Source organism: Gossypium hirsutum, chromosome D02, assembly GCF_007990345.1.
Source record: "Gossypium hirsutum isolate 1008001.06 chromosome D02, Gossypium_hirsutum_v2.1, whole genome shotgun sequence".
Classification (NCBI taxonomy): Eukaryota; Viridiplantae; Streptophyta; class Magnoliopsida; order Malvales; family Malvaceae; genus Gossypium; species Gossypium hirsutum.
This window is the reverse complement of record NC_053438.1, coordinates 31,326,483-31,338,636: the sequence shown is the minus strand read 5'-3', so window position 1 is coordinate 31,338,636 and position 12,154 is coordinate 31,326,483. Positions and strand designations below refer to the sequence as shown.

Here is a 12,154-nt window from a genome sequence, read left to right as displayed (position 1 = left end):
CTTTTCACCATCATACGTATCAACACTCTGATACCCCTTTTTGTTGATCCAAATACGAAGCTTATGCACCAAGGAAGGAGTATTCATATTAATGCATATGCAGGACTCAAGTTTATGACTTACCAAAATCAATAGTCCATGCATCATCTCATTTCCATATTCCTTTTACAGACGTACCAAAACCAAAGGTTAGGACAACACACCTGAATAAATAGTAAGGCAGTAAACATGTTGATATAGTTAACAACCACAAAGTACAAAGGAACCCACCAGAAACCTTCATACAGGGTTTTATCTACTCAACAGGTTCTTTTCCCTTTACATTGGGACCTTCTCCACTATCTTTGGCTAAAAACAATGAAATAAATATTTTAAATATAAAAACAATTGAAATTCAACATAATAATAAGAATTAGTAAACATACAAACAATTTCTAGAATAAAGTTTTCTTCTTGTCCAGTATTTCAAATGAAAACCCTAATGAATAACTCCTACGACTACCTCTTCTTATTTGGTAAAACTTAAAGAAAGATTTAAGATTTGATCAACAAACAACTTAAAAAAGGTAGCTTCTACAAGCCTAACAATAAGTTCCTCTGTAATCAATGAAGAACACTTCTGAGTTTTCTTCGATGTTAACGAAAGTGAGCAGAGAAGATGAAAAATATGTTTTCTCTCCATTACTAGGTTGTCCTATTTATAGCAAGACTCTCATCCAATCCACACTCTAAGTAAGTTCTGTAATCAGTATCCATGCACACATATTTCCACTAATTAATCACATCCTACGAGATTCTTCAGGTGTCTTGGTTATTAACACATTACCTACACTAGGATACCAAATGACTTATACATGTCTCACTAACAACGATTTCTAACACACTAATACATATTTATAGTAACACAAAACACGGTGGCGGACTTATTAGGGGGAGGATTCGCCAAATAAGGATATTTTCAAACAAAGAACTTGCCAATTGCGGAGTGAGAGTCCGCAAGCTTGGCAAAGCTCAGGAAACTACTTCACCAGGGAATACGCCAACGCCAACTAGTCTAAATCTCGCAACTTAGGTGGTTTCGCTAGTACAATCTTCTAATAATACTATTTGTGATAAGTAGGGCAACGACACACCCTAGAAAACACTTGGGTTATAACCTCCCTAACCTGACCTAGACATTAAGGCAAATTTTAAAGGCTACATTGGTCATCAAAAAGGCTTAGATAAACTTTTTTATTTTCAAAAATGTTTTAAAACCATTTACTTTTCTATTGAAAACTAGTGAAAATGAATATTTGTTTTTATATCGTGAAAACGTATTAATTTCAGAAGATCGATTGATTTTAGAATTTCATTTGTAAGGAATAATCATTTTAAAAACTAAGTTGAATGTTTTTAAAAGCTTATTTCAGTATAGCAGCGAAAAAGAGTGATTTAAGCAGACTTTTAGTAAAAACCAAATTTCATGCATAGTCATTTAAATATCAATTCAAGTAGTTTGAAAATTTATGTCATGCAATTCGAAATAAATCCCAAAATAAAGTCTCATGCCATAATCCATATAAAAATCAATGCAGCCCCAAAGCAATTATTAAAATTAAGTTTAAAGTACTTAAAAAGTGAAAACATTCGAGAAGCTCCTCCGATAGTCATGTCCAAATCCTAACCTCGGGGGTTATTTGTAAAAACCAGTAAACTAATGGGATGAGCTAAAAAGCTCAGTGTGAGTCTTAACTAAAAAATATAGTAATAAACAGTAACAATTAACAGTCAAGGTAGTAAACAACAGAGAAATTTTTAAACAGTATAGAATCATATTTTTAGTATGCATGGACATGTCAATGCAATATTTTTAGTGAAGTTCCTACCCAACTCCTCTACACACCAATATAAGAATTCCCCAGAAGTCATCCAGCCAATAACACATCAGTTTGTGGACGAGCCACCAATATTGCAGATAAAATGCCAATATTGCAATCAAGTTGCCAGTATTATGGGCAAGCTACCAATAATGCAAATAAACTGCCAGTATTGTGGACAAGCCACCAGTAATGCAAATAAATTGTTAGTATTGCAGACAAGCTGCCAGTATAATGGACAAGCCATCACTGCCAATATTGCAGACAAGCTGCCAATATCATAACAATACAGTAGGCATGATTAAATTATGCAATCAGTAGTAGAAACAGTAGGCATGATTTAAACATGCGATCAGTAACAAAAATAGTAGGTGCATTTAATGACCTTTTCAATATTAGCAGTATCAAAAACCATATTTTAACACGTGACTAAAGTTTCAATAACAGTGTACATGATTTATCATGTAATCAGTATCGATAGCAAAACATTAGCATGCTTTCGTATCACATAACTTGCAAAACATTTCCGAGTCATATAATAACATACATACGTATTTGGTAACACAATTTTTTTAAATCAGAAGTACTTACTTGAAATCAATCCTCATAAAGAATTTATCAATCACCAAGAATACTTAATGTATTCATTTAGCCAATATTTTGGAGTAGAATTAAACGATAATTATTAATCATAATTAGGTAATATTTATGGACAAATCATACACAACTTTAGTAGGTTAAAACCCACACCTATAATAAAGGTCTCGTGATACTAGATCTAGTCTTCCGCCCTTTAATGTTACAGATCTAATTAGATCTTACTTGATCTGATTAAAGAATGAAGGTACCAACACCAACAGACCCAAGTTAGTTTTGGTTTTATAGTCCAAAGTAATCCTCTTATAAAATTGAATGAATAATAACTTACTCCAACACTCTTTCAACGGAAATCCAATACTCCTCTTGTTCTAATGCAAAAATCAAGTGATTTGGACTTAGACCTTCAACGAAAACACAATTTTAGTGAGATGAACATGCAAGATTCGGCTATAACAATTAAATAGAAAAGTTACGATTCAATTGGGCAATCATTACTTACACTTTATCGTTGAGATCAAAAACTATAGTTCAGTGGTGTGACGGTGATGGTCTGACGGTTGTGCAATGGCGGCAATAAGAGGGAGAGAGGGGAAGAACGATGGTGAAAGAGTGGTTGAGATGGTGCAATAGGTGGCACAAAGGAGGAGATGTGGTAGCAAAGTGCAAAAGAAGAAGAGAGGATGAGCTAGAGAAAAAGGGGCGGCACAAGTAGTGGTTTAGGAGAGAAAATATGAAAAAAGAAAAAAATGAAAGTTGATGGCTTTCTTTTGGTAAAAAGGGTGTCATAACTAGTTAAAAAGGAAGAAAAGGAAAGCCAGAGAACACATGGAGTGAAAAGGGGAGAAAACAGGGAAAGGATGAAGAAAAGGAAGGAAAGAATCTTGCACAAAAGGCAAGTGTTTTGGGCGGCAAAGATGTTGACCAAAGGGGTGCCAAAATTAAAAACAAATTACAAGGATGAGAACTCAAACATAGGTCACAAAGAAAGCTATGCTTGTTCTTAACCACTATGTTAACACGTGGTCTTGTTTAAATGTTTACAATATTTATTTTTAAAACTGGGAGTGACACGTACTAGAGTTTCAAGGAAAAATAAAAATGAAGCGAGAGAAAGGATTCGAGCTTAGGTCTCAAGGACAATTTTACTAACACTTAACCATCAAACCAATAACTCCTTTATTTTACAAACACACAAAGATAATCTTAAAATCGGGGCGTGACCACTCTCGATTCACAAACCCGATTCTACTAACCCAATTTTTGGGTTGTGACATGGGTTTTTCGCCCCTCTCATGTAATCGAGCCTATTGGGCTTCTCATGTATTGGATAAAATTATGTGTTATTCGGACTTTTATCAACACTTATAATTTATCCAACCCAATTGCTATTTTTTATTTCCAAAAATATTATTTATTTTAATTAATTAAATTATTTTTTAAATTCCAATTCTAATTCTATTAAAATCATGACAACTTTATCGTATTAGAATCTATGAGGAAATTAATTTAATTGTCTCATTCAACAAATCTATGATGACTAATTAATTTAATTCTCACTTCGAACTTCAATTATTTAATTACAATAAATTAAATAATAATTCAAGGAAATTGATTTAATTTCTAATTCATCTTTTTTAACTTAGCAAGAAAACACATTCACTACGGATAGTGATACATGCAATCTATTTCTCTTAGTTGTTGTTTTCATCTATTTCATATTATTAGTTTTACATTCAATTCATTTCGAGTTATCTTGAGCTAGCGAAGAGACCGGTTGAACATATATAATTAAGGCTTAAATGGTTTGTAATTAAGTTATGGTTTTTTCGCTTATTAAGTACAACATTATTTAATCATAGAGTTATTCTAGTATAGTACCATTACTTAACTCTCCCTTATAATATATCATTATAAAAGCTACTTGATACGTGTTTGTCCAGTGAGCTTATCATAAGTGTGTTACCCTCAAAATATCTTTAATCTCTTTGAGATAAAATTCATTCTCCCAACATGACTCTATTTGATCTCATGGTATCTATTATATCTTCAAATATAAAAAGTCAATTACTAACACAGAGTAATTAAATCGTTTGTCTTATGACAAATGACTCGTGACTACATTCCTTTTTCAAAAATTATGTAATGTCAATGAGAGGATATCATTTACTCATATAAGATTATGATTCCACTGTTGTGGAATGATGCAACATCATGCAGAAATTGTATACCCAACGTACTAGCTTCAATTCCTTATCTATTTGAACTGAGGGTTTTAATACATAAATATATGAGTTACGTATAAATAGTACATCATTCACTCAATATTTAGGTATGTCACACTATGGACATCACAAGTGAATAAATCCATAAACATATCTAGGATAAATTCAACTTGAGTCCTGTCTTATGTATTCTCAGTTTATACAACGGCATTTGTCTCTATCTTTTGGGAGTCATCCACTCCAATACCCATGTCATCTCCCTAATTAGACTTGATAGATGTCATAATAGTCTTTCAATCGATTTACTCAATTTTGATTAGACTACAAACTATTTAGATTATCTACTAAGGCTTAGTTTAGCAATGCTTCTCAAAAATACTTTTGGGGAAACACTTTTGAGGAGAAGCTAAAATTTTCAGTTTCCCAAAAAAGTGTTTTTGGGCTAATTTTTGACTTGAGAGAAGCACTTTTTCTCTCAAAAAGTAGCTTGTTTAGGAATACTTTTATCTCAAAAGTGCTTCTTAGAAGCAATACTAAATACACCCTAATATTAGATGTCTTATTGCATTATGATCTGACCACATAATGCAACTTAATATTAGTTAAACATTAGATAATCAATAAGTCAATATTTGTTTATATTTGTTATACGTGAAAAAATTGTTGAGGACGAATAATGCATTAAAACATATCATTTCAAATTAGAATGATAAAAGAAAAATATGTTAATTCTAGATTATAATTTTTTCAAAAGGTTCATTTTCTTTTGTCTCATTTTTCAATTCTACCAAGAACTGAATGGAAAAAAATGTAATTTTATTCTTTAATTTTTTCTATCTTTCCTACCAAGCCCACTTGTATAAAGAAAAATTATATTTTCAATTCTTTTGTTTTTCTACTCTTTTTAATTTCTATCTTTTCAGTTTTTGTTCTACTTTACCAAGCAAAGTCTAAGGGTGTACTTAGTTTAGTGAAAAAGTTAGAAGGAAATAATTTTGAGTGTGCTTTGTGGGGAAAAAAAGTGAGAGGAAAGAAAATAGTAGGGATAATCATTTTCCATTCTAATGCATAAAAATCAATTATTCTAAATTGATATGATGAAATGAGAGAAAATAAGAGATAGATCTACATTAGTTCAAAATTATGTGTTTTTCAAATATTTTATTTTCTTTCCTCTTCAAAGCAAATAGAAGAATGTTAGCGATGTACACTTCGATATATCTATCACATTTGGACGGAACAATGTTGACAATTGGTGTTATCTAATACCTACATTGGAACCAAACCAGATTGCTCTCAGTGGAGGAACAAATCATCCTCCACCCACATAACAATGGTTGGCCTGCAAAATGACAATAGTTGTGCATTACCTCTTTACTGGGTGGTCATTTTTGCTTCCTCCTAGGCTTTTAAAACTGCCATTCATATTAACAGAAATCGAAATAAGGGACCGCCTTGTCTTAACAATCTCTTTGATGTACTAAACTTTGTCTAGTCCCATTAGCAAGGATCTGATAGCTAACTGTGCTAATACAAGCCATCACAAAATTAATCCATTTATTCTTTTTTATAAGGCATTCGGAATTCCTTTTGCCTTTTTTTTTCCCTCTTAAGAATCATATGGAGTCTTCACTCCTACAATCATGTCCTCATTTTTGTCTATTGTGCATAAATGCATTCTAGAATGCGGTAATAACATGGCCTAAATAGACCTTTACTCTATTTACCAATGTTTTAGAGATGGAAAAAGGGTAAAATATTTTCCTATAAATACATTTTACTATATCAAATTATCATAGTCTAAAAAATGAAAAGCGATGTCAAATAGTGAAAAACAGATATATGATGATTGATGTCTAAAGAAATGAATGTTCTCAACATCCTTGACAAAAACGGATAGATTTAACTTTTTTGAGTTAAATTTTTTTTTAATTATGTTTATTAAAAAATTAAAAATAACATTCAGGTTCAGTTAGTTTAAAACGAAATTAATCCAATTTAGTTCAATCTTAATTAGTTAAAGTAAAAGATCTTATATTATTTACATGGTTTGCAAGACCAAAAATCATGGTAAAAACAAGAAGTTAAAATAAAAACAGCAATTAAAAAATATCAATATATAATTTAACTGAACAGAAAAGTCATTTTAATGCTACCTAAAGAGTGACCAAATTTTAATCCGATTGTTTAAAGAAAAAACAAAGAGTACAAAAATAAAAAAAGAAAAAGAAAACTCCAGAATTAAATAATCTAATCAACCAAATTAAAACCCCCAATGCCAAAGATATTGGCACCCTTCACACAAGTTGCAGCAAGGCTTGGCCCCAAAAAACTGTACATTGACTGACCTAATTTAATTTGGTATAAACCCTAATTCTGATGTGGTTCAAATTTGGAAGCATAATTATACAAGGCAAATTCTAATGAATTGGTATAAACCCTAGATTTTACAGCCAACAAACCTCACTAAATTCTATCAAAAACGTAAAAGACATCTATTTTTACCCAACTACTCAATAACCAGGTTTCACTCTATATATTTATATATATTTCAACGATGTATGAAAAGCTAACCAGGAACTATACACGGTTCTGTTGCTCTTTGCTCTCAATTTCACGCACACGGTCGACTATGTGCTGGATCTTCTTTGATAGACTCTCATTGTGCTCCTCAATTTGCTCAAAAATCAATTCTAGATGTCTTTTATAAGTTGCAGCTCTCTTTTTCTCAATGGCCAGCTGCTGCGTTAATTCTCGGATTTTATTATGTTCATTCTGCAACAAAAACAAGATAGATACTAGTTTCAGTACAGGTAATGAATGACATTATTGAAACACATGACTTCAACTTAAGAGCATTTAATATTAACTTGTCTAGTACAAACAGCGGCAGACATACATGAGTGGTACTAGACAAAATTGCAGAGGCTAAAATGAAATTTTCAGTATTTAACACAGGTTGGATGTGAACCTGGCCATTTGACCGGTTAAAACATGAAACAAAGCATTTGTGTCCACCAAAGCAATAGCAAAAACTTGAGGATAAAGGCTCTAATTGACACACCAAAATGAGGCCTCAACCATAGATTTAAAGAAATTCAGATCTCCATCATTAAGGGCTCAAAGACATTAGTTCATAACTATTAAAATGGTCAAGTAAACATTAGAAGCAATAACAAAAGACATTTATTAATTTTGTACAAAAGATGAAAATGAGTTTTTAGAGGCTAAAATACTGAAGTTATAAGAGCGTAGTAAGTTTCTTGACAAGATCAACGACATGACAAAAGAAACAACATTTTTGGTTATGTCAAATAGTGTCCATAGAACAGCATTTTCCAAAACGCTCTACTTCAAAAACAATTGTTACTACAGCTCCAGTAAGTACTACAGCACACAAGAATGAAACATCTGTTGTTTTTTTAAAGGCAAAAGGACAAGGCAGGCAGGCATATACGTTAATAAATTACTAAATGATTCAGAAATTTATAATTTTAATTCTTATATAACATGCTAGTATTTTGAATGCCTTGTACTCCCTTCATAACATAATACCCATCCCCTTACCATTTTAAGATGCCCCAAAACAAGTCAACTAGCAAAAAGAATCAAAGCCTACGCCATCAAAGAAACCTACACTATCACTTACCATGGAAAAGGGACAAAATTATCATCAAAGGGACCTTTTTGAACTCGGGTGGAAATGCAGACTTATCTGGCAGGACTAGTGCATTTTAAGAACTTGAGCAAAAAGACTCCATGTGTTGCAGAATGGAGATAAATAACTAGAAAGAACTTTGAGTTTCATTTCATTAAGCTCTTGTAGTGGCATTTGGGACTCTACCTCAATAGTTAAAAACACATGGATGAAGCCACATACATCATCATCCATTGATTATCACAACAATATATTCTAGGCATGGTAAAAGATCTAGGCACCTATAAGCAAATTGGTCTCATTTAATAGAAATTAATTAACAGTCATTCTGAACTTTATATTATTAACTATTAAAAGGCCAAATTAGAAACAACTTTCATTTGCCATGTTTGTTTCTTGAATAATATATCAATGCATCCATCTTTTCTTACACTTAATGCTGCTCAATACCACTCAGCATCTGACCATAATTCATATTAGGAGCACCATTAATCCTCTTGCGCTAAGAAGAAAAGATAGCCAGCTATTTAAGATGCTTCCATCATGGTTAACATATACCTTTGGCAAAAGCATTATTTAGTGGGAATATATATATATTTTATAATTTCTAATTTCGAAGAAAGATAACCATGCAAAAAAAAAAAGTACAAATGGTTATGAGAATAACTTACAACACACAAACATGCATAGTGTATTAACTTAAATAGAAAGTGTAGTTACATTTTAATATACTAGCCAAATGAATGTATAACAGGAGGATAAAAACTCACCGGATATTGATCATAAATGCAATCCCTACGACCTTTTCCGGGTGCCAGAGGGTGAGTGTGCTCCTTAACAAATTTCGTGACAACCCATTTGCCGGAACTTACTTTCCTCACCAAAATCATTGCCCTGCATCCAACCCTCGTCTCTGCCCTTTGCCTCACAATTTTTTCTCGCTTGTCAGGCATTCTAAAACCCTCTTTGTTGCAAACAAGTGCCCTACCAATAGCAGATCCATCACGTCTTGAACGGGAAAGTTTGCTTACCCGAATGATGAATCCCACCCTTGTGGCATACGCATTATAAAAAGCATGTGCAGCTGCCTCAGATTCAAATTCCTGACCCACGTAAGGCTCATCAGCCGGAATACCCTCTGGGATGTCATCCCTTCCTGGAGAAATTTGCTCCACTTTTTCATTCAATTCCTTTTGAAACGTTTCTTCAACAGGATTTTCTCCTGTTTCATTTTCATTTTCCATGCTACTAGCCTCTGCTTGGACCGAATTCAGTACCATGCCACCATTAACATCACCATGAACCCCAAACTCCACTGCAAGAACAAGCCTTTTTCTAATTATTGCTAGCAGATGAAAAGATAAGCATGCAAATATACAAAGTTAAACTTTATATTTCCTATTGAGGTCCAAAAGTTCTTGGCACATTGAAATTAACAGTTACCAATAGACCATCTAGTTACCGATCAAACTTTATATTACAATGCAATATAACATTATAACTAGTGGTTGTTTCAAACTTTTTTCTTCTCTTGCTTCCAGATTCCAACCAATCATCAAGAACATAGATTGGATCCACGATGAAAATAAAGGAAAAGAAAACACAAACAAAATTTACTTTACACAATGCTCCAGAATAGAACCTACAATGAGTCTTACAACCAAGAACTAAGTTGCTACAACTCTTAATTTTTCTTGGAAGTAACCGTGTCCGATGTATATACAGACGTTGACAAAGACCCTACAAATATATGAAATTATTATTATTATTATTATTATTTTTGGTGGTGGTTGTGGGTGGGGGGGGGGGGCTACCAAGTAATATAGGCCAAAATAGATAAGGCATAAAGGAAGCATATTTCTTGTTTCTAAAACTTAAGTGTAAATTACAAACTTCTTAAGAATGAAATAATAAAAAGAAAAAGGAACAAAAAGAAAATACAACGTTTATTTCTCGAGTCCTGATTGGAGTTAACTCTTGAATAAGTCAGCTCTTTTTTCCTCTTTAATATAAAAAAAATTTCCTTTATTTTCCTACCCCCAAACAGATTTTGATCACAAATTTGCTTGATAACATCAATTAATTCTACAACCTGAGGCCCTAATGCTATACTTGCAAATATTGCATTCTTAAAAGGGGGAAATTTTTTAAAAAATAAAAATTACCAGAACGAACAAAACAAAATAAAACCTAATAAAAATTGAAACTCTAAAGTTTCTCGCTTCCACTTGCATTTTCCCGGCATCCAAACAGAGTAAATTAATAATTCAAACGAAAAAAAAGGGCATGTTCAACAATTGGGACTCCGAATCAAACATTAATAAAAACCTAATCAAATTACTGAAATATATAACTTAAATTGACTAAGAATTAAAACTAAACAAAAAAAAACTTACTAGAAATTTCAGCCTTAATGAGATGAAATTGTGATAATCGATTAGGATTTAGGTAAAGGAAAAGAAGGGCGAGACTTTTGGGGTGCGAGATCAGGGTCGAGAATTATAGGGACTCAAAAGAATGTGACGTGGCAAGCGTAGATTGGTTTCAGTAAATACAAAGTCAAATATTTTTATACTCCAGTTGAATGTTGGCACGTGTCTGTAAGTAGACTATGCCTCAGGCCTATACCTCCAAAGTCCATTCCGTTTTCTTTTTTCGCGGTTTACAGAAAGTTTGATAAAAAGTTTATGAATATTTTAAGTTAAATAAATTATTATAAATAATTTTTTAAATATTTATTTTATTATTTAAATATGTTTGAGTTGATATCACGATTCCATCAATACCAACTCCATTAAAATAATTATGAAAAATTATTCTGTAATTAAAAATTCTGAGGTTGAATTTGAATCAATACTATTTAGGTTAATAAAACATTAAATTTTACTACTAAACTAAAATTTTATTCTATTATTATATTTATATTTTAATATTATACATATTTTATTATCTCGATCAATTGTATTTATATTTACTATTTATAAAGCCCTTTTATTAATTTGGTGTCGCCCATCGGATCCCAATTCAATTAGGAAAATATCAAAAAAAATTTATTTGCAAAGTTATATAATTATGTAGGTGTTTTAAACATTTTATATTTTTTTTAAAGCGCAAACTACACAAACGGTCATCCAATTGTAAAAAATTTTCATTTTAGGCACTCAAAATAAAAATTTTACAATTTAAGCACACACATTACATAGTTTGGTCATTTTGATCACTCCCGTTAAAATCACAAACAATAAGTTGACGTGGTAGTTAAAAAAATCAGTATAATAACAAATTTAGCTCTCAACTTTTACATGATATATCGATTTAGTTGTAGCCTCCCCAACCCGACCAAGACGTTATGGCCAAATCATGAAAGATTACATTAGCCACATCATGAAAGATTACATTAGCCACCAAAATGACCCAGTAAAACGTTTAATTTCAGTATTCATCAAAAATTATTTTTGTTTAACCAACTTGTCTGTCGATCAAAAAATCATAGTTTGCTTTTAAGTTCGGAATTGATTTAGAAATCAAATTGCTAGGTTTGAAGTCGTTTGAAAACCGAATTATCTTCGGATAAAAATTAGCATTTTATTCTATAATATATATAATATGGTTGATAACTTAATTCCAAAGTTTTATTCATTATTTTAAAATTTAAAACACTACTTAATCATGATTAAACACATTATCTATCATTACTCGGTTTAAATGATATAATGAAATAAGAAAGTCTAAACTAATAAAATAATCAAGTTCATGGCACAGCCCGTTTACACCAAAACAAGACCATACAAATAATGTGAAATAAGTTGGAAATA

At 31.7% G+C, this 12,154-nt stretch overlaps 1 protein-coding gene across 4 annotated transcripts; it reads right to left on the bottom strand.

Moving 5' to 3' along the window:
* Positions 1–6,783: 6,783 nt before the first annotated feature.
* On the bottom strand, positions 6,784–10,863 carry LOC107910164 (protein FAR1-RELATED SEQUENCE 12). 4 transcript variants are annotated; one of them, XM_016837940.2, is made up of 3 exons: positions 10,736–10,863; positions 9,110–9,654; positions 6,784–7,456 (listed from the first exon to the last, which is right to left on the bottom strand). In XM_016837940.2, coding segments are annotated over exons 1-3 (741 nt in total). In that variant the 5' UTR covers positions 10,737–10,863; the 3' UTR covers positions 6,784–7,261. The 4 variants fall into 4 exon arrangements, with proteins under 4 accessions (XP_016693429.1, XP_016693430.1, XP_040945273.1 ...); XM_016837941.2 differs by having other exon boundaries at positions 9,110–9,668; positions 10,736–10,828; XM_041089339.1 differs by lacking the exon at positions 10,736–10,863 and adding an exon at positions 9,986–10,023.
* Between the last annotated feature and the right edge of the window lie 1,291 nt (positions 10,864–12,154).